Raw genomic sequence first — 22,820 nt, 5'->3', positions numbered from 1 at the left:
TGTGTGTGTGTGTGTGTGTGTGCTTTTCTAACAGTCGGTGAGTTTCTGCTGCAGAACATGTAGCAAAGAATAGGTGTACAATTTGTTCAGCACCATCCAAACTGCAGCCAGTTTTCCTGCAGGTTGCAACAGACAATTGAGCTTGTTAAAGGCCAATGAGATCTATTGTCACAGGACAACTAGAACTTTGCAGATAGGTAAATCCTCCAGCACCAAATTCCCACTCTCCCAGCCAAGATATTGAGGACGAGACCAGCTGCTCAGAGGCTACTTGCTATTAGCAGGCCAGGGAGGTCTTTGAAGTCCTCCTCACTTACCTGACCACAGCTGTGGCTCAGTGGTGGGTCTCCTGCTGTATGGTGACTAGGCTGTGAAGGGAACTGTACAGGTTTTTAATAAGTTGGACTTCAAAATGGAGGGCGCTTCTGTGTAGTCTGAACTACGGGCTGCATTACCTTCTGAGATGGTGACTTCCTATTGGCACTCCTCCCTCAGCCTCTAATTGACACATTCGAAGAGAATTAGTGCTAGGCTTATGACGCCCATATGGCCCCAGGTCAAAGGTCAAATGTTTACCCTTTGTTTGTTGCAACAGAGCAAGAGCTTGGAAGCTCGGCTGCTTTGTGCCGTGATTAGAGTTGAAGAGATGACAAAAACTCAATCATTCAGCCAGACAGGCCAAATAGCCATATTGCTATTTCCTTTACAAGCCTGTATTCAATTCTTTTGAAAGTAATTATCTTAAATCTGTGAGGTGTTACAAGGGCCCGTGTGTTTGTAAAGGATACAGACCAAGTGTATTCTCTTGATTCCTTCAGTGGCAAATATGTCAAAAGTTGGAGACTGACTGATTGTGTAAAGTGACTCATTCAATTATTACTTGTCAACATGGATTAAAATCTTGAGTGGGATTTGTGTATTAAATTTAAAATGTAACTTTGTAATAAAGTAGTTCTGGTCAATAAACTATTCTGACAAATGCATTTTTTTTTCGCCTTTGCCTAGAACTATCTGGAAAACTGGAGCAGACTATAAACTTTTTTTAGGATTTTGAAGTATTAAATATCTTGAAATCTTTGTGATCTTTTTAGGTTGCCTGAAGCTCTGCGCTATTTAATTTCCTTTCACTTTAGGGAGCATTAACTGATCAAATGTTATGTTTCCTGTTTTAAGATGCATTGCAAAATTGCAGAAATTTGTTTTAACATTATTTCATGAATGTATGTATGTTTCATTCTGTTTAATTACCTGAATGAAGTAGGCACAATGTAAATGGAATCTCTCTGTTTCTCACCCTTTCTGTTCTAAATTTTTGTCCAATATGATGCCTCTGGCATATTAAAATATGCCAAGACAGGGCAGTTATACTGAGCCAAGTAGGGATATTTGGATGGGAGACCAAAAACTAGTCAAGAAGAGAGTTTTAAGAGGTATTTCAAAGGTGGAGTGGCAGGAGGAGAGGTTTAGGGAGGGAATTCTAGAATTTAGGGCCTACTTTAGTGAAAGCATGGCCGCCACTGGTACGTAGATGAGTGTGCAAGAGGTTGGAATTGGAGAATTGCAGGCATCTCCAATTCAAGAGCAAGATTTTGAGAGGCATTTCCGAGGAGTATGACTGAAGTAATTGAGGGCAGTTTCATCAATGGTGAGTGAAATCACAAGACCAGAGTCGTAGGACTAACTGAAGATACAAAGCAGGAGGTAACAACTTAAATGGTATACTTAAAAGCCTGTGGATATGTTTGAGGATGAACAGAAGGATTTGAAGTTCACCATGCTGGGATAAACCGAGCTAAAGTGAATCTATAAGACCATAAGAAATAGGAACATTCATCCGTTTCTCCGCCATTGAATAGGATCATGATTAAACCAACATTCCTCCTGTCAATTTCCTGCATTTTCTCCAAAACCCTTGATTTCCTGTACTGATCAAAAATCTATTATCTCAGCCATAAATATACACAAGGTAGTGTAATAGATTTGAGTGGGAAAGAATGTGGGCAACCTAAGAGCTTTAGAATGATGGTGTAAGAGGTGACAAAGGTGTGGATACAGATTTCTGAATGGGTGTGAGCAAAGCCTGGATGAAATTGGGTGATTGTGGTGGAGTTGCAAGATGAATACACTTGGTAATGGATGCAACGTAGAGTTTTTTACATTTGATTAAAACTGATAAGAGGGGAACTGGTTGCAAGATGATACTAGAGTCCAAAGCATGTTTGTTTCAGCCAGGGGAAACATATGCTGAATGAACTAGCAGAAGGCAGCGTAGTTGAGGCAAGTACAAAAATAGAAGTTGTTGGAAAAGCTCAGCAGGTCTGGCAGCATCTGTGAAGAAAAAATCAGAGTTAACGTTTCTGGTTCGGTGACCCTTCCTCAGAAGTGATGGTGGCTGGGAAACCGTCAGTTTATATGCAGAAAGTAGGGAGGGAAATGGGGTAGGGAGTAAACGATAGGATAGAGCCCAAAGAGAGCGAGAAGAGCAGCTGGATAGACAAAGGAGTTGATAATGATCTGGCTAGGAGGGTGAATAGTTGTTAATGGGGATTGGTAGTGTGTAATGGCAGGCTATGTGATAACAAGACCTGGTATGTGGAGTAGGGGCTAGGACATAGGAGAGTTTAGGCCCTGAAATTATTGAACACAATATTGAGTCCAGAGGGCTGTAGGGTCCCCAAGTGGAAAATGAGGTGTTGTTCTTCCAGCTTGCACTGAGCTTCGCTGGAACACTGCAGCAGGCCAGAGACAGAGATGTTGGCTAGGGAACAGGGCGGTGTGTTAAAGTGGCAGGCAACAGGTAGCTCAGGGTCTTTTCTGCAAGCAGAACGTAGATGTTCTGTGAAGCAGTCACCCAGTCTACGCTTTGTTTTCCCCATTGTAGAGGAGACCACATTGTGAGCAGCGAATGCAGCAGACTAGATTCAGGTGTAGCACTTCCTGCGGTTGCAAGGAAAAGTGCCGGGTGTGGTGGAGCTGGAGGGGAGTGTGGAGCGGACAAGGGAGTCACGGAGAGAGTTGTCCCTCCGGAAAGCAGATAAGGGTGGGGAGGGAAAGATGTCTTTGGTGGTGGGGTCGGATTGCAGATGGCGGAAGTGTCGGAGGATGATGCGTTGGATCCGGAGGTTGGTGGGGTGGTACGTGAGGACGAGGGGGATTCTTTTTTGGTTCTTATTGCGTCGCACTTTTCCCTGCAACCGCAGGAAGTGCTACACCTGCCCCCATACCTCCTCCCTCGCCCCCACACCTCCTCCCTCACCCCCATCCCAGGCCCCAAGAAGACTTTCCACATCAAGCAGATGTTCACCTGCACATCTGCCAGTGTGGTATACTGCATCCGCTGTACCCGGTGTGGCTACCTCTACATCGGGGAAACCAAGCAGAGGCTCGGGGACCGCTTTGCAGAGCACCTACGCTCGGTTCGCAATAAACAACTGCACCTCCCAGTCGCAAACCATTTCAACTCCCCCTCCCATTCCTCAGACGACGTGTCCATCCTGGGCCTCCTGCAGTGCCACAACGATGCCACCCGAAGGTTGCAGGAACAGCAACTCATATTCCACTTGGGAACCCTGCAGCCCAATGGTATCAATGTGGATTTCACAAGTTTCAAAATCTCCCCTCCCCCTACCGCATCCCAAAACCAGTCCAGCTCGTCCCTGCCTCCCTAACCTGTTCTTCCTCCCACCTATCCCCTCCTCCCACCTCAAGCCGCACCTCCATCTCCTACCGACTAACCTCATCCCGCCCCCTTGACCTGTCCGTCCTCCCTGGACTGACCTATCCCCTTCCTAACTCCCTACCTACACTCACCTTTACTGGCTCCATCCCCGCCTCTTTGACCTGTTTGTTTCCTCTCCACCTATCCTCTCCTCTATCCCTCTTCTATCCGCCTCCCACTCTCTCCCTATTTATTTCAGAACCCCCTTCCCCTCCCCCTTTTCTGATGAAGGGTCTAGGCCCGAAACGTCAGCCTCTCTGCTCCTATGATGCTGCTTGGCCTGCTGTGTTCATCCAGCCCTGCACCTTGTTGTCTCTGTTAAAAAATGTAACATTTCTTTGTTTCAATTTTTCTTTATTCATTCACGGGATGAGAGCATAGCTGGCTAGGCAGCATTTATTGTCCATCCCTAATAGCCCAGAGGGCAGTTAAGAGTCAACCACATTGCTGTGGGTCTGGAGTCACATGTAGGCCAGACCAGGTAAGGATGGCAGTTTCCTTCCCTAAAGAGCATTAGGTGAACCAGATGGGTTTTTTTTCCTGACAATCAACAATGGATTCACAGTCATCTTTAGATTCTTAATTCCAGATGTTTTGAATTTCACCATCTGCTGTGGCAGGATTCGAACCCAGATCTCCAGAATGTTATCTGGGTCTCTGGATTAACAGCCCTCGGTGATAATACCAGTAGGCCATCACCTCCCCATGTGACTCATTGATAAAAATAAATTATTTTCACTTGGAAACAAAATATCAGCGAATTGCACATTAACAATTTATGAAGAAATTGAGAAGTCTTTGGACACATTTCAACAGGAACACTTGTTTCATTTTGAAAGTTTCGGCTTGAAATCTGAGTTGGCTCAGTCTTGCACTCTTGTTTTTTAAAAAAAAGTCTTTCATCTGGAAATACAAATGGCAAATGTGCAGTTTGTTGGACATAAAACAGGAGGTGTTAATGGAGCTCACTGGTCACATTTCAAAGCGTAGATTATCTTTCGTTGAGATACTGCTATCAGATCTATGACTTCCGGTCGCCTCTTCACACCGCTGCCCATCCATTGACTTTTATCTAGAAGCTTGTGTTGTTTAGGAAGCTCCTGTGCACTTAGCACAATGTCCTTATCAACCTGTTGACTGAAATGAGTAGCTCATAAAGGTCACCTTTCTGAAGTGAAGTGTTGAACAAAGCTCTGTAGTGTTTCTGGCTCCTTGGGAATGCAAAGGGGAGGCTTGCTGGCGATGGGAGTCGTTGCAGAGTTTGGGCTGATGTAACCTGGTCCTTTATTCTTCCCCTCCAAGTGATGACAGCTGTTTTGTAACCTGACTCTACTTGAAAAGATGGAAATGGTGGAGTTGAAAGGTGATTGGCAGTGATTCCACAGATCTTGGGAACAGTCAACTGGCTCTGTCTTCTCGTGTGTGTGTGTGTGCGCGTGTGTGTGCGTGTGTGTGTGTGAGAGAAGTAAATCAGAGAAGTCGGTTTCAAAACTTCATTACACAGAAGCTTTCCCGAATGTCACCCAAACCCAGTTTTTTGGACATTTGATTTGTCTGAGATTATAATTTCCTAATTTGAATGGTAGAAGTTGGACCCTGATCACTGATACTGAGCAATGCCGAGTGAAATAAGTTTACTGCAAAGCTAGTTGTGATTGTCCCTATCTGAAAGTTTGTGCGAAGATTGCTCAGAGTAAGACATGTAACAGACCATGCCAACCATTATCCTAAACTAAACTAGTGCTACCTGCCTGCGCTTAGCCCATATCCCTCCAAACATTTCTTATTCATGTACGCATCCAAATATCTTTTAAACATTGTAACTGTACCCGCATCCATCACTTCCTCTGGAAGTTCATTCCACACACAAACCCCTCTCGGTGTAAAAAGTTGCCCCTCATGGCTTTTTTATATCTTTCTCTTCTCACCTTAAAAATATTCCCTGGTCTTGAAATCCCCAACCCTAGGGAAAAAAAACACCTGTCATTCACCCTATCTATATCCCTTGTGATTTTATAAACCTCTATAAGGTCTTCCTGCAACCTCCTACGCTCCAGTCCCACCTATCCAGCCTCTCCAACTTGAAATGCAGATACGAATGTAATGCAGAAACATGGATGCTAATTTGATGATGGTGCAATAGTGGGTTGGCAGCATGTATTGCGTCTTTCCTGAAACGATTCCGTAGGCTTCTGTGGCAACAGAAATGGTAATGGGGGAGCGATTTAGAGCCAGCCGCTGATGGTCTATAACCTGCCAATTTGTTTCAGTCAACCCTGAATCTTAAAGTCATGGTTTCAAGTTCCACTCCAAGGACTCATGCACATAATCCCACCTGCACTATTCCACATGTGGAGTGAGAGCTGCACTGTTGGAGATGCCATCTTTTGGTTGAGCTGTCAATTCACAGCTCTGTCCACTTGGATTGATGTAAAACATCGAACGACACTATTTTGAAGAAGACTGAGAGGGAGTTCATCTCCAATAATGATTGTCCAATGCTATCAAAAAAATGACATTTTCCCCTACCCCGAAAGCATAGTTACTGTTCTGTTGATAAAGCACCTAATTGTCTGTAAATTATTCTGGAATTTCTTGAGAACATGTAAGAACTATGAACGTGATGATGATCTGGAATTAATTATGTCAAAGAGTGGTTAAAGCAGTTTCAACAGCAACTTGCAAAATAAAGTTGTATAATTATTAGAAGAGGAGAATTGGTAGGGCAGGACTTGTCAGGAAGTGGAACTAACTAAGTCGCTCTTTCAAAAGAGCCAGCAGATGGATGACAGGCTGAATGGTGATCTCTTATGCTGTACAAATCTATGAATAAATGTAAGTTTCTATTCTTTGGAGCTGAGATGCTATGCCCTTTCCCCTGTGTAATTTATTCATTAGACATTGTCATACTTTATTCCCTATTCTGTACGATTGCATAAGGAAAGCTTGTACCGTTCACATGAAAACCTGGCCAGATTCTATGGAGAACATCTTCAGAACTGTTTTTTCTGTCCTGTACAAGACCTGTAAACTGAAGAACAGTCCCTTGTGGTGTTACAGTTTTGTTTGAACAATCTGCAGCCCTTTACAGTTGACCATTGTGAGAAAACAGCAGGCAGTGAAACACTTATCTAGCGCTTCCTCTCCCGTCTGCCTGATAATATTCCTAAGAATTCTATGAATTTTATCAAGAAATTACCACCATGTGTTCAGACCTAAACTTATCAAGTCTCAACTGTAGATTTATAAAAAGTATTCCTGACACTTCTTAATTAAGTAAACCTGCCAGTCTCTCACTGAGTCCAGTTATCAAACAGAATAAATTGGAGCTCGTCTTTTCTTTGTTTCTCTGAACTAATGCCGAAACCATCTTGATTTATTTTCATAGCCTTGTCCTTTATCTCGCACGAGCCTTGGTAATATGATGGGTTTGTGGTGACAAAGAAGAGATTTGGCTATTTGCCTGCAACAAAGCCTTCTCTCCCAGCCCAAACTCTTGTCATTTTGCCAGTCCTCTTTTGTTCATAGTGAGCGAAACAAGGAGGAACTGGTTTTGCTATGTGTGTGTACTTCAATCCTGATACATCCCTTGCTAGAATCCCTGATCAATGACGGCTGCTTCCCAAATGATTTGGGAATTGTTTGTACACCTCCCTCTGCCTGGGAGACTTCAAAGGCTTGCATGCATACTGCAGATGATTCACAATGGTGTTAGCAGAAGAGAAGGTGCCCAAGAAAAGTGTTTTGGAAAGACAAGGGCAAGGGAGAAAAATCTTCTGGTTATTTGCTGAGGTTTAACTGAAACAAGTCACTGTCACTTGTCAGAAACAGCGAGCCCCATTAGAGGTCAGAACGAGAGATTATGGGTTTCTCAGATTTCACTGGGTAGTTTTAACTCCACAGGCCAGAATAATCGATTGAGTGAATGTGTTACAGGTGCAGATCCTAATGCACGGAGAGGATCAGAGTTTTAGCCTGTCGTTGACTTGGGAGTTATTTCAAATATAAAAGTGGAGTTGAGCAGGTACAAATGTTTGTTCTGTTTCTGTCACTAATTTACAGATGCATTTTTAAGGGGAAGCTTGCAAGTGCACAAGAGAGCAACAAATAGGTGAATGTGCTGATGTGATAGATGTGTGTGGGGCATACCAGCTATTTATCACTTGGGCCAAATGCCTGCTGCAAAGTTTGTGTCATTTTAATGAAGAATTTTCTTAAAAAGTTGACCTGATGATTTCTGAGAAATCCCTCTTGCCCATCAGTAGAGTGTTTTTCTCCTTCTGTATTTCTGCTGTATATTCTGGATGTCGATTCTGGCACCAGCCACAAGGAGGTGCGCTGGTGCTACTCAGGAGGGCTTAAACTAGTGTGGCAGGTGGCGGAGGCAAGTCAAAGGGGTGGAAGGGGGGAACCGGCGCAGTAGATCAGCACTGGGGGTGATTGAGGAGAAGGTAGAAGTTACATCAAATAAGTCTAACAGGAAGAACAAGCAGGGCCAGGTTAATGAACATGGCAGAACTGGTGGTCTGAAGCGTATTTATTTTACTGCAAGCAGTATAACAGGTAAAGGAGATGTGCCTAGAACCTGAATTAGTACATGGAACTACGTTGTTGCGCCCGTTATAGGAACTTGGTTGAGAGAAGGACAGGACTGACAGCTCAATGTCCCAGGGTTTAGATGTTTTTTGTGAGATAGCGAGCAATGTAAAAGGGGTTGGGGAGCTGGATTACTGATTAAGGAGAATGTCACAGTTGCACTAAGAGATGATATCATGTAAGGCTCATCCAGCGAAGCTATATGGGTAGAACTCGGAAATAAGAAAAGTATAATCACTATAATGTGGTTATACACTAAGCTTCCCAATAACCAACAGGAGATAGAGGGACAGATATGTAGGTAAATTATGGAAAGATCAAGGAAAGATGTAAAAACAACGGGGTTGTTGTCGTGGGTGATTTTGACTTCCCCGATATTGAGGAAGTGACAAAGATGATTAACAGTAGAGCAGCGGATGGTGTCTACATGGACTTTACTAAAGCATTTGACAAGCTACTTCATGGTAGAATAGTTCAGAAGTTTAAGTCACATGAGATCCATGGTGGGTTGATAAGCTGGATACAAAATTGGCTTGGTCATGGAAGTCAGAGGGTAGTTGTGGAGGGGCGTTTCTCTGACTGGAGGTCTGTGACCAGTGGTGTTCCGTAAGGATCAATGCTAGGACCACTGCTGTTGGTAACATATAGAAATGTTTTGGATGAAAATGTGGGTGGTCTGATTAGTAAATTTGCAGATGACACAAAAGTTGATGGAGTTGTGGATGGTGAGGAAGGTTGTCAAAGGATATAGATCAGTTGGAATGTTGGGCAGAGAAGTGGCAGATGGAATTTAATCCAGATAATTGTAAGGTGATTCCATTTGGGAAGTCAAATGCAACAGGAAAGTATACAGTAAATGGCAGGACCCATAGCAACATTGATGTAGAAAGGGATCTCGAGGTCCAAGTCTGTAGCTCTTTGAAAGCAGCAACACAAGTGGATAAAGAAGGCATATAGCATGCTTGCCTTCATCGATTGGGGCATTGAACATAACATTTGGAAATTCATGTTGCAGTTGTACAGAACTTTGGTTGGGCTACAATTGGAGTATTGTATGCAGTTCTGATTGTCACATTATAGGAAAGCTGTAGAGGCTTTGGAGAAGGTACAGAAGAGGTTTACCAGGGTGTTGCCTGGATTGGAGTGTGTTAGCTACAAGGAGAAGTTGGACAATCTTTGATTATTTTTGCTAGAGTTTTGGAAGCTGAGCAGCAACCCAATAGAAGTTATGGGAGGCATGAATAGAATGTGGATAGTTAGAGTCTTTTTCCCAGGGTGGAAATGTCAAATATTAGGGGGCATATGTTTAAGATGAGAGAGGGAAAATTTAAAGGAGATGGCCGAGGCAAGCTTTTTTACACAGCACGTGATCCATGCCTGGAATGCATTGCCGGTGAGGTGGTGGAAGCAGATACGATAGCAACATTTAAGAGGCATTTAGAATGACATATGAGCAGGCAGAGAGTAGAGGAAAATGGACTGTGTGCAGGCAGATGGGATTCACTTAGAATGGCATCATGATTGGCACTGACATGGTGAGCTGAGGGGCTGTTCCTGTGCTGTACTCTTATCTGTTCCAAGTTCTGTCTGTAACTTCCCCATATTTTTGTGTCTTAAATGGAGACAGGTGAAGGTGTGGTCACCCAGTGATGGGGCTACGCAAGTCAGGAATGCACACGAGGCCACAATCTGAATAGAGAATAAGGCAGTCAATGGGTTTCAAATGGCCCATTGATAAACTTCTATTTTTAGAACAGATTTGTGAATAGGATCATAAAGTACAAATTCAAAATGATAATGATAAATGTAATGTATAAATCATCAGTTAAGACTGACTTTGAACATGATGTCCAGACAAGGTTGCCTTGAGCAACTTGCGGTTGTGGAGCGAGCACAGCTCACGCTTATAAAAAGTGAGAGGCTGTAGCTATAGGGAGACACTGAAGACATTGGCACTCCATCTGATAGAACACAAAAGGTTATGAGGCAATCAGGATAGAGGTGTGCGAAATCGTGGGAGACTTTTGAAGGCTAAAATGTGGTGTAAGAAATATTCCACTGGAGAGTGAGATGGTAGTTAGAGAAAATTAATTAATTACATTTCATTTCCAAATGCAGAATGAAGTTCAGAGAATTTTCTTGCATGGCGACTTGGTCAAGCACTTCATGGCCTCACAAAATCTTTTGGGAGTCAGAACAGTTTGTAAATGCGGACTGGAGAAACACAGAAATATAATTAGGGTATAGGAAGAGATCAGGGGAAGTAAGGGGATAAATTCTTGGAAGTACAGCATGGGTGTAATGAGCTGAATATGTACAATGCTTTGCAAAGATTCGGTGCCCTCAAACTGCCGGTAAAGTACCCCACCTGTGTTTGTAGACCATTCTTTCTTCAAAATAAGAGTAGCAGTTAAGTGAGTTCTTTCAAACAACTGCTCTTCACTTGGCAGTAGGGGGGCGGGGGGAGTGTTTTGAGGCATTTTGATTTTTACACAACAAAGTGGGTTACTGGGATCTGTTACTGGGATCTGTTGCTGCTTTTATTCGAGGTCCTCTCTGCAGGGAAGCGCTTATCCTTTGTGTTAATGATTCAGCGACTGAGATTCCTTCCTATTCAAACACATCTGTTCCTTGTCTGTAATGTGTTTCTTTTCTGTCTCTCCTGCAGGAGGTATTACATGGAGAACTGAAAGGACAATTATTTGATGACCAGTGCCCCCTGGAGGGTGAGTGAAGAACGAATTATAGTTACTACTTATGAAGTTAATTTACAGTTGCTGGAAATCAAAATTTAAAAAATAGTGGACGATAAATATTTAGCCGATTAGTTAGGATCTTGATATTGTTTTGTGTGGGCTAGTCCGTGAAAACTCATGTCTTGATGAAGGCTATCACTTAAAACCATCTTAAGCTATCATCCGACCGGCTGAGAGTTTTCAACACTTGTTGCATTTGTATAGCATCCTCACTAGTTGAATACCCTAAAATACTTCAGAGGAACATGATTTTCTTTTTAAAGCAATGAAATCTATCAATGTTTTGAAGCTAAATTGTAAGCTATTTGGGCACAACCTCACAGCCAGCTGAACAACTGGCCAAATCCATTGTAACCCCTTTTAGTTTTAATCCAATAATTTTAATATTAATATGATATATTGTCTGTCTGACAGGTTGGGGAGAAGGACTGGAGGAGGTATTAGTGGTAGGATTTATGAGGTCATGGCAGAACTTGAATACGTACATGAGAATTCTAAAAGTGACAGGTTGCTGAGTCAGAAGCCAAAGTAAGTTAGTGAGAAAGGGGTGATGGGTGAACAGAACTGTGCAAGTTAAGGTTTCAACCTCCAAATGTCAGATGAGTTCAAGTTTGCAGAGGGTGGGAGGCTGACCAGCAGAGCTTTGAAAGAGTAGATTAGCAAAGGCATGAATGATCAGAAGATGAGCTGAAGTTTTGAATTATCTGGATAATATTACAGAGGTGAAAACAGGCAGCCCTAGGCAATGGAAAGAATAAAAAGTTTGAAACTGTGCAGAGCCATAGAGTCATACTACACCAAAACAGTCCTTTCAGTCCAACTTGTCCATGCTGACCAAATAAAACTGGTCCCATTTGCCTGCATTTGGCCCATATCCCTCTAAGTATTTCCTATTCATGTACCTGTCCAAATGTCTTTTAAATGTTGTAACTGTACCTGCCTCTACCAGTCCCTCTGGCAGTTCATTCCACACATGCGCCATGCTCTATGTGAAAAAGTTACCCCCTCAGGTCCCTTTTAAATCTTTTTCCTCTCACCTTAAAATTATGCCATCTAGTTTTGAACTCCCCAACCCTAGGGAAAAGACCTCTGCTATTCACCTTATCTATGCCCCCCATGATTTTATAAACCTCTATAAGGTCACCCCTCAATCTCCTATGCTCCAGTTAAAATGTCCCAGCCTATCTAGCCTCTCCTTATAACTCAAACCCTTCAGTCCCAGTAACATTCTGCTAAATCTTTCTTCACCCTGTTTGATGGACAAGCAGTGTGCAAATCAGAGGGGCTGAGCAGATGAGACAGGTGGCGATGAGGTAGAGCTGGCATTGCCAGCATGCATGTAGAATCTGACATTGAAGGAACTTGATTATCATAAAAACTTGTTTGTCTTTATTTTCTTCATGATGGTTAGATCTCCTCAAACAGCACCAAGTGTCCATACAGAGCCTATAGAGTATCTAATGTATTCTGTATCCACAGTGGAACAGTTGTGATTAACACTGTTAGTTTAATATCTTTTGTTGCAGTGTTTTATCCATTCGTGCCATTTTTCCCAATGTGCTTTTACACTGCATCTATAAGGTTACATTAAGTGGGGTAAGTTAATGAACAGTAAAAAACTGAAACTCTGTGGATCATTTTCCTACCAGTTTCGTATCCCATCTCGCTGGCCGTACAATTTTTTGGCTGAGGGAAAAAAAGTCCTTAAGCAGTCCATAGTAACTGGGCAGGCTCATGGAGCCTGCCTATAATTATTATTGCACATTTTGTTCATACCACCCAGTTGAGATGCTTGATACTTCCAAGAACTTACGGTAATGTGGTGAAAAGCTGGGAATGATGGCTTTCCCAGAGAGTTTGGGGTTACAGGTTACTAAAATGTTGCACAGGTAGTCAGGTGCAAAAAAAAATCAGAGCAAATGGAATGTTAGTTTTGAAAACTAGAGGGTTGTAAGTTTTCCTACCATTATCATAGAATCCCAACAGTGTGGAAACAGGTCCTTCCACCCAACAAGTCCACACTGACCCTTGGAGCATCCCATCCAGACCTATCCCTGAATACTATGGGCAACTTAGCATGGCCAATCCATGTAGACTGCACATCTTTGGATTGTAGAAAGAAACCGGAGTACTTGGAGGAAACCCAAGCAGACACACGGAGAATGTGCAAACTCCACACAGACAGTTACCCGAAGGTGGAATCGAACCTGGGACTTTGGCACTGCGGCTGCCGTGCTAACCACTGAGCCACCATGTCACCCTATTATAGTTGACTACAAGTGTGATACCAGTCAGGACCATCAAGACCCTCACTTGAGAGTGGTCTGGCATATAGTCAGTGGTGGAACTTTAAAAAGTATTATGATTTAAAATTGAAAAGAACAAAATATTTGCATTTTTACCAAACTTTTCTCCTTCCCAAATTACACCCAGTGAAGTAGTTTTGAAACATAGGCTTGGATTTTCACTTCTGTTTCGAGAGTGCAGAAACAGGCAAATTCCTGGCTCTGCTAACCCAATTCAGAACTAACTAAAGACCCAGATGGTTCCAACTTTTAGATCAGAGTTGGCGGTGTGTAGCGGAGAAAAGAGAGAAGGTGGTGTGGATGTTAATTGGATCTGAGCCCAAACTCTATCACCCGCCAAAAAAAGGAAAATGAAGTTGAAAGCAGGTACAGGGGTTGGTGTGGATGCAGCATGTGGGAAGGACTACCCTCAATGAACTTTATGGTAGCTGTTAAAATTACAATAAAACAAAATATAGCCCTCCCACCCTCATCTCCCATGCACTGCCCATGCCCCATCCATGCTACTTCAACATGCATAGCACCCCATCGACTGCAGAAAGCTCCTTCTTAATCCCAATGATTCTCATAGCCTAGATATTGAAGACTTTCAGGGTTATAGGGCTGGTGGGGGAAAATGGCATCAAGGCCCAAGATTAACCATGATTGAGTTGAATGACAGAGGAAGCACAAGGGGCCAAATGGCCTACTCCTTTTGTTTCCATTCTTACTAATTATTCAAATGACTGATTGATGGTTAGATCCCAACACAATCCACTTGCAGATAAACAAGGAAAATCTGCAGATGAATTGCACTGGTCTGTCAAATTTGTGCATCCTAGCAGGCTTAGGGTTGAGCTACTTAGCAACCTGCATGTCTTGAGGATAGTACATGGAACATTAAAGCAGATTTGGGGATGGTCAGAGACAGCTGGTAAGAAGGTAGTGGGTGAATTAGAGAGGGATTTCCTTTCTACTAGGGGTGAATGAATGAAAATGGCAACAAGAAGTTACTTCAACGAAAACTTACATTCTTTAAAAATCTCAAAATAAATTGTCAGCCAAAAGCCTGAGCTGTTTAAAAAAGCTAAGTGTAAAATATTGTTGCCTTTGTGCCTATAATCCTTCAGGAGATGAGACTTCTCATCTCAAGGGAAGAGAGACTGGATATCAAATGGCTGATGACATAGGCAACTTAATTAATTGGCAGGAAGTGCTATAATTAAGTATATTACGTGATAATCAAATGAAGCATATTACCCTCATTTATCATTGGGCGTTTTGTCATTAATTGACTCGTTTTTCTTGAGCGTCCTCCCTTAATCCCTTTCTCTTGTTCAATGATGTGTTTTTTTTTTGACTGACAGAAGTATTTCAGCTGAATGAAAGATTTTGTTTCCTCTCTTTTGCACGTAGAGTGAGTCATGGTAATGGAGCCGCCAACACCACCTTGGGGATTTACTACATTTCCTTCACTGGTGTGCGAAGAATTAAGCATTCGAGGGGCTGGCTCTAATTAAATAAGTCATGGACGGCTTTAAGCTTTGTAAGGGACAATTATGCAGGGTTTAAAATATGTCACTTCCCGGTGATGCATGCATGTTTACAACCTCTTAATCAGCCATGGCTGAATAAGACCGTAGTGGGTAATAAGTGTTTGTTTACCAAAAACTTTATCAATTAGTGTCTTCAATCGAAAGCCCAAAGGTCATCAGACGTTTGCAACTCCCTCACAACCCACTATTTAATAGTGTTAGTTTGGGAAGAATTGGGGTAGGAATTTGGAAATTTATTTTGAAACCTGAAAAGCATAAAAACTATTGATCCATCAATGTGTTTTGGTTATGTTTGAAAGACGTTTTATCCTGGTTAAAATGTGGCAACTGGACATTGTCTACCCAATTAGACCATTTTATAGTCAATAATTTTGGTTAGAAAACCTTGTGCTTACTTTCTCATTCTCTGTCTCTCTCTTTCCCATGTTTTTTTGTAAATCATTAGTTGCCCCTCTCTTCCTTTTTTGGTTATTTCCTTTTATGTTTAACTTTTGTTCTCATTTTCTGTTCTTGTTCTTTTTTGTTCTCTCCCTCTTTTTGAATTTTTCAGTATTTTGGATTGTAACTGAACACCACTTTCATTGAGCCCAAACATTTTTTAAATTGATTAAGTGGGGCTGGAAGAAAGATCCATTCCAGTTATGATATTTGCTTGTTTGTCAATGATCCACTTAACACCCGTAAAAGAAAATAAATAAATAAGCAAGGTCAGGGGATTCATCTTTCGAAAATTAATAATTTGGAAACTGGCTTGTGAACTTAATCTAAACCCAAAGAAAGGGCTATCTTTGGGAAGAATTGGGGTAGGAATTTGAAAATTTATTTTGAAACCTGAAAAGCATAAAAACTATTGATCCATCAATGTGTTTTGGTTATGTTTGAAAGACGTTTTATCCTGGAAGAAGCAGACAATTCACTTCAAAAACAGTGCACATTTCAATTCAAGGGCAAACTCTACTGTCAACAATAATAATTTAATACAAGACTTAATGGAAAAGAATTGAGACGAAGTGTCTTATTGAACAGTGTCATGTTCTTATACATGATTATGAAATAATACAGCCCAGAACTACTTCATTTTTAAAAATATGAAAGGGATATGTGCTGAGATGAAATCAATGATAAAGGTTTATAAATTTTCTATAAAAATATAGTCCTAAGACAATTCCAAAATATAATTTCCAAGGTAACTGTGATTTTAAAAAGTCCTTTTTAAAAGCCCAGTTGCATATAAATAGGAAAAACAGAGCAGCTGCTGTCAGAAACTCTGTCCTGTCCTAAACGGCTACAATTGTTTCATGATTTTTCAGAGTCCTTGCTTGAGAGTGGAACTAAGCTCAAAATTCAAATCTAAGCAGTGCTGTGATTGACTTTGTTGTGTCTCTGGCTAATAGCTGTCGTTTTGATAACATGAGCCCTGTCAAACATCTCAAAGATGGTAGATTGAACTGCTCAAAATGGAGCAAATCTTTTTGAAACCTTTGAATTAAAGTTAGTTAATTTTCTGCCGCAGCAGTGAGAAATGAGAAAGGAACATTGATTACACTTACTGTCAGGAAACTTGATAACATGCTGTCTATTTGTTTATATAAACTGTTATTCTAGAAGTTCACTTGGGGCTAGTCAAAGATGGGATGCTTTCCCTTTCTCTCACGAATGATAAAAAAGCAATTTGGTGTGTTATTATACTCTACTGCTTTTTTGAAATTTGGAGACAGGGTAGCTGAAGTGGTCCGGTGTTAATTTAACTTGGACTGATGTTGGAAGTTTAATTGGGCAGTAGAGCTGGTGATCTCTTCACCTGAAGTTGTCTTTGAGGTAAAGTACAGAAGCTAACAAAGCTGGAGAAGGTGTGAAAAAGAACGCAAACATTACTGTAATATATCATAAACGTACTTGAAGCTTGATATGCAACAGTAGATAAGTAGATCTATCACCTGAGGCGTTGATGGTATCGTTATTGCAGGAACATAGCTACATAGTTTGTCGTCTACTATTCCACCAGCCACTTGGTATTCTGGTAGTTGTTGACTATTCTAGTAATCTGTCTCCTTGAGTTGGTAGACCCACACATAAGATGAGAAAAATCACAAATGGAGGAAACTATTGCAATCTATCGATACAAAACCACCCCTTCATTTCTAGCATGCTGCATTTACTTTATCTCAGATTTCTCAAGAACTGTAACCCAAAATGCTATTTTGTGAGGGGAAAAAAGACAATTTGATTTGATTCTCTGACGGAATTTATTTTTCGGTTTATGAACAAACCAGTCATTGATGAATTGGCAACTCCTTTCATTCCCTGCCCAATCTAAAACCCACACCAGGATGTGCAGAAACAGGCAGAAATAATTAATGGGGACTTTTATTACCTCTATCCAAACTAGTGTCAAACGAACTTCAGTGATGAGATAAAAAAGGGTCAGAGACCTTGTGCAAGAGATTCACATGCCACCTGGTTCTGTTTAGTGTGGTTGTAAGCAGAATTTTGAGAGTTAACATTTTAAAAATAGAACAAAAGCTGCCCCTCGCTGAACACCAGGGAGTAAATTGCCTGTATATGCTTAACTAAAGAAAAAGTGAAGTGATTCATAGCTGGGAGTGATTATTAGGCTCCAATTTCATCTCCACTTTCAGATGTTTCTTTTTTTTCAAATGTTGTTTGACCCTTTGCCAGTGAGATTATAGACTAGTAATCACTTCCAGGTATCCATTATTCTCCATAATCTCACATGTAGAGTAAATTATTTCAATCTGTTGATTTGAAATTTGAAGACTGCTTCTTTTCATGGCTGCTTCAAAACTTAATGGAGCTAAATGATTTTTTTTTTGTTTTTAAACCAGTTGATCTAGAGGGTTCTAGCTACTTTGCTGTTAGCAGTCAGCTCAGTATCAGTTTTGTTAGTGTAACCCTTTATCTGTGGGTTGGGTAAAATGATCTTCCTGCTTCTGGTTTTAAATTAAAACTGAGATCATGCTGGTGTTTTTATTGGGCAAGGAGCAGGGAAGTGCACTTGGGGGTTTTGCAAATATAGTGTATTTATGCTTGTCTTGTCAAGACAACAACCCCTTGCATTTGTATAACTGCCCTTTAATGTGATAAAATGTCCTAAAATATTTCAAAGAACAATGATCAGACAAAATTTGACGTGAGTCACGTAAAGCAGCACTAGGATAGGTAGGTTTTAATGAGTACCCTAAAGGAGGAGTGAGCCTTTATGAGACCAGGTCATAACCTCCTCGGCGCTCCCTGTGTGGGTGTAATGACATAAATACAAGAACCCCACACAATACCTCCAAATGCACTCAGAGGTACTTTCGGATATTTCCCAGAAGCGAAAGATCTTAAAAATGACCTTGCGTCCAATTTGAGTGCTTGGTCTTTTAAGAAACAGTAATGTGGGGCTCACCTTGCAGCTCAGCACTGGTTGTTCCCAAGTGCGCTGTGCAAATTCATTTTCAGCACCTTCGTGGTCCAGGTTGGGTTTTCCAGCATTGCATCAGCCAGGTGGGCAGGGTGACAACAATATGGTGTTCCTTCACTGCTCTGTAACATGTTAGGCAGGTATCTTCTCAAGGCCACCCTATAGCACCAGAAGCAAGACTATCCTGATTGGCACTATGGCGATATAATTTGTGTGTATTGAGTACTCAGTGCAGATGCAAGTGTGCTTGCTTTAAAGATACAAGATGTGGCCTATCCAATTTTGTTCAATGGAGTGTAGGTTGAGTCTATTCTAATGGCATTAACCTCTAAATTTTCTTGGCTGTGATTTTTGGCTCGTAAGGGTAAGAACAGTGGTCAGAGCTTGGAGACACGCCACAAGCAAATAAATCTCTCACTTCTTCCTGTTGACCCTGACATAAAAATCCATGTATCTCCACAGATCTAGTCAGGAATGTGTTTACGTTTTATTGATCCCCAGTTAGGTGAGGATCCTCAAGTCTTTGCTAACCATTCATAAAAGGACATCAGAGTGGGTTTCAGTCAGTCAATTATTTATATAGGTCAAAAAGCAATTTTTATTGGGCACAAGATCATGTTCCCTATTCCGAAATGAGGAATGTAAGGGAGGCCATATATACAAGATCGTCTTCAATAAATCTAGTAAGGAATTTAGGTGAAGTTCTTTTTCCCCTCAGTGAGCAGTTAGAATGTGGAACTTGCTATCACTTAGGGTGTGTATTTATTTTTAAGAGAAAAAGTTACCATCCATTAAAAATAGTTTTAAACTTTCAGCTACTAGCTGAAAGAAGGACATAGAATTTCACATGTTACAATTTCTTACTGTTAAAAAACTGCTAAAATTGCCATGAACATAAAAGCAAAATATTGCAAATGCTGGCAATCAGAAATAAAAGATAGAGTGCAGGATAAATTCAGCTTGTCTGGCAGCATTTGTGGAGGGAGAAACAAGAATTCCCTTTCAATCAAATATGCCTCTCCTTCAGAACTCTATACTTGAAAAAGACACTTGACTGAACACAATTTTCTGTTTGTAGGCAACGAACACTTTAAACTGCAGAAGGGAATATTCCCCTTTATGTTTAGTACACATTGCATTCTCCATGGGACCACAGTCCTTAGTAAATGGTCCACAGTTACCCCTAGCTTCCAATCATTTTCATATTCATGAGTAGTAACTGCAAATGACTGTCTCTAGGATTTCAGTTGTCAGAGCATTTCTAAAAGTTGTAAACGAGCAGTAAAGCCCTTTCTGATGATTCTTCTTCCCACTTTCATGTCCACATGAATTTCCTGGAATTGTTGGAATGCAGGACTGAGGAACAAGAGTAGGCCATTCAGCCCTTTGGGTCTTGGCTATCTGCAGGATGCATCTCTTTGTCTAAAGCACATCACCTTCCCATATCCAGCTACAGTAACTTACAAAGCCAAGCAGCCTTCCCTCTAGCAGACCACACCAAAACTTGACTGAAATATTCGTTGATTTACAGGGAAGCTGCTTTTCAAGAAAGGCTTCCTCTGCACTCATTCCCATGGCAACCCTGCATTGAGGTAGAAATGTTAATTAGCTACTCATGAGCCCCTATTCTCTTTCACATTAGAAGCAAACAGGCTGTTTACAGCACATTTCATTACAACCCAATGCCTTCAACAACTTTCTGGGACCTTGGGCGACTCTGGGTCAAATTTTCACTCCTGAGTCAGGAATGTTCCCAAAGCTACAAACTCGACTCTGGAGAAAGTGCACCCGATCTTCAGACTTTTGTTCCCATGGGATTGGTGTTAATGACATGCTGTTCTGAAACAGGTCAGAGATGACCAAAGGGGTTGCTGGATGCTGAGGCAGGCTGTTTTAAAGATGTACATTGTTGCTCTGGGATTTTGTTCCCATTAGACAAAAAAGTCCTTTTGGCTGTTACCCTCACAACCATTCCACCCCATCTGTGCCACCTCCTGCTTCCTATTGCCCTAGCCAAGGCCTCTCCATGCTCATTATACTCCTCTAGCCATGCCTCAGTGCCCTTTTGGCTCCAGTGCCAGCTTTGTGCTGACTCATGCCAATCGACACTGTCCCATCTGTCACTCTTTGCCCTTTCACACTCCATGCCAACTCACCCATTATCCACCATAAGCAGACCTGAAAAACTTATAAATATGAAATAAAATAAGTGTACATTGCAGACTTCACTGTCTTCCTAAAGATGTTTCATTCATAAAATCCCATTCAGAATATATAAATGATTTTAAGTACTTAATCCCGTATTTTAAAACTTACATCGAAGATCCCACATTACAGACTTTATAACCATTTGGAGTTGTCAATTAAACAATGAGCCTACAACGTACCCCCATGACTATTCCAATGAAGATACCCAACAGGCTTATGTTAACAGACAGGTAGTGAAATTGCAAGCATCCACAGCAAGTTAGGTTTTATTTCAAAATTTTAGTGGGTTCAGGGAATCTAAATGACTTGACATCTTGTAGTTCCACTAAACTTATCATGTCAATTCTAGCCAATCCCCAAGGAACACTTAAACCTCTCCAAAATGTTCCTTCTCTTTAAATGCTTCCAGCAGAATTAGTCCTTTTCCTTAAAAATCTGAAGCTGGTGTTTTGGACATCCTAGTTATGAAAATTGCATCTGTTTGAATAAAGCTGCAATTTTAAACAGTGAGCTGACTCTGTGATCCATGGATGTTCAAGCTACTACCTGCCTCCATAGTTGATTGTAACAAAAACAAATGCTGGATTCAAAGCTAAATTATTGATTTTGGCTTTGTGCTCAAGTATGAACAGTTTTATTGTTTTAAAATAAATTGCCCATGACGGGAGGAGTTTCCCTGAAATTCTGTACATCAGAATGTCCACTCTGTAATTCCTTAACCCCAAAAATTTAGACCCCAGACAACCCTGCCATACTTAGGTTTATAATGTATCAGAGATAGTAGGAACTGCAGATGCTGGAGAATCTGAGACAACAAGGCGTAGAGCTGGATGAACACAGCAGGCCACGCAGCATCATAGGAGCAGGAAGGCTGACATTTCGGGCCTGGACCCTTCTTCAGAAATGAAGGGTCTAGGCCTGAAACGTCAGCCTTCCTGCTCCTCTGATGCTGCTTGGCCTGCTGTGTTCATCCAGCTGTATGCCTTGTTGTCTTAGGTTTAAAATGTATTTTGTTGGGATTTTACAAGCCTGATGGCCTGCAAATTCCTGCCTATTGACATCATATTGATGAATACCCCTAAATACTGCTGTTCATCACTTCCACAGATGATTGGTAACCATAAGTGCAATTGCAGAGTTTGTGGACGACGCCAAAGTTGATGATATGAGGAACTGTGACAGAATGCAAGACTATGTTAATAAATGGGCAGAATGGATGTGCAAGTGGCAAATTAATTTCAATATAAGTGTAAAGGTGGGAGTGATAAGGAGGCATTTGAACAAGGCCATTCTTTAAGAAATACAAAGTGCTGCGATTCATTTCTAGAGGGAAGGAATTGAAAAGCTGAGAACTTATGTTAAACTTGTATAGATTCTCGACTAGATCACATTTGGAGTGTGGTGCGTAGTTCTGTTTTCCATATTATGAAATAGAAAATGTAAAAAAAGACTTGATGGCCTAAATTGAGAGGATATTGCTGGGAAGAAAGATTGAACAGGCTGTCATGATTCTCTCAGAATGAATCGAGTCTTTTGAAATTCTGAAGGAGTTTGATGATATAAATCTAGGGAAGATAGTCCACTTTGTGACAGATTCCAAAGCTAAGGGCTATAAATGTATGATTTGGAGGCTTTGTGGTGTAATGACTAGCATCCCAGCCTGAATACCCAAGGTGGGGATTGTGGATCAGGTCCGCCTCGGGATGGAAAACTGGAGAAGAAATGGATGATAGTGACCAATTCATAGAATTATAGAATCACTACAGTGTGGATTAATCTGATCAGAAAAGTGGAAGAAACCTCTTCGTCCAAAGAGTAGTGGCAATGTTGACCTTATTACCACTTAATGCAGTCAGTGTATATGTTGATGCACTCAAGGGAAAACTGGATAAGTTTGAGAGGGGAAAAGAGCAGAAGGATTACTGATAAGATTACATGAAGAGGGCTGGGAGGAGGCTTGTCTAGGGAATAAACACCAATATGGACTTTTTGGGTTGAATTTCTTGTTCCTATATAAATTCTATGTAATCTGCTAGTGTTAGTAACTGGAGGTAATTGGGAATAAACAGGGACCCTGATATTAGGTATAGTAGGAACTGCAGATGCTGGAGAATCTGAGATAACAAAGTGTAGAGCTGGATGAACACAGCAGGCCAAGCAGCATCATAGGAGCAGGAAAGCTGATGTTTTGGGCCTAGACCCTTCATTTCTGAAGAAGGTCTATAGCATCCAGCCAGATTCAGGCCTTAATGTTTTTGGATTAAGCTGCTGCTC

The 22,820-nt window shown here is 41.3% G+C and overlaps 1 protein-coding gene across 2 annotated transcripts in view; it reads left to right on the top strand.

Annotated features, from left to right (window-relative positions):
* nkd2b (NKD inhibitor of WNT signaling pathway 2b) overlaps positions 1–22,820 on the top strand; it is a 121,363-nt gene that overhangs the window by 74,565 nt on the left and 23,978 nt on the right. For both annotated transcript variants that reach the window (XM_048607706.1, XM_048607697.1), the window contains exon 4: positions 10,983–11,040. In XM_048607706.1, the coding sequence (XP_048463663.1) occupies positions 10,983–11,040 (58 nt within the window). The remainder of the gene's footprint in view (positions 1–10,982; positions 11,041–22,820) is intronic.

Source organism: Rhincodon typus, chromosome 2 (assembly GCF_021869965.1).
Source record: "Rhincodon typus isolate 14 chromosome 2, sRhiTyp1.1, whole genome shotgun sequence".
NCBI lineage: Eukaryota > Metazoa > Chordata > Chondrichthyes > Orectolobiformes > Rhincodontidae > Rhincodon > Rhincodon typus.
Note: the sequence above shows the minus strand (reverse complement) of the source record. Positions and strands in the feature narration are given on the sequence as shown.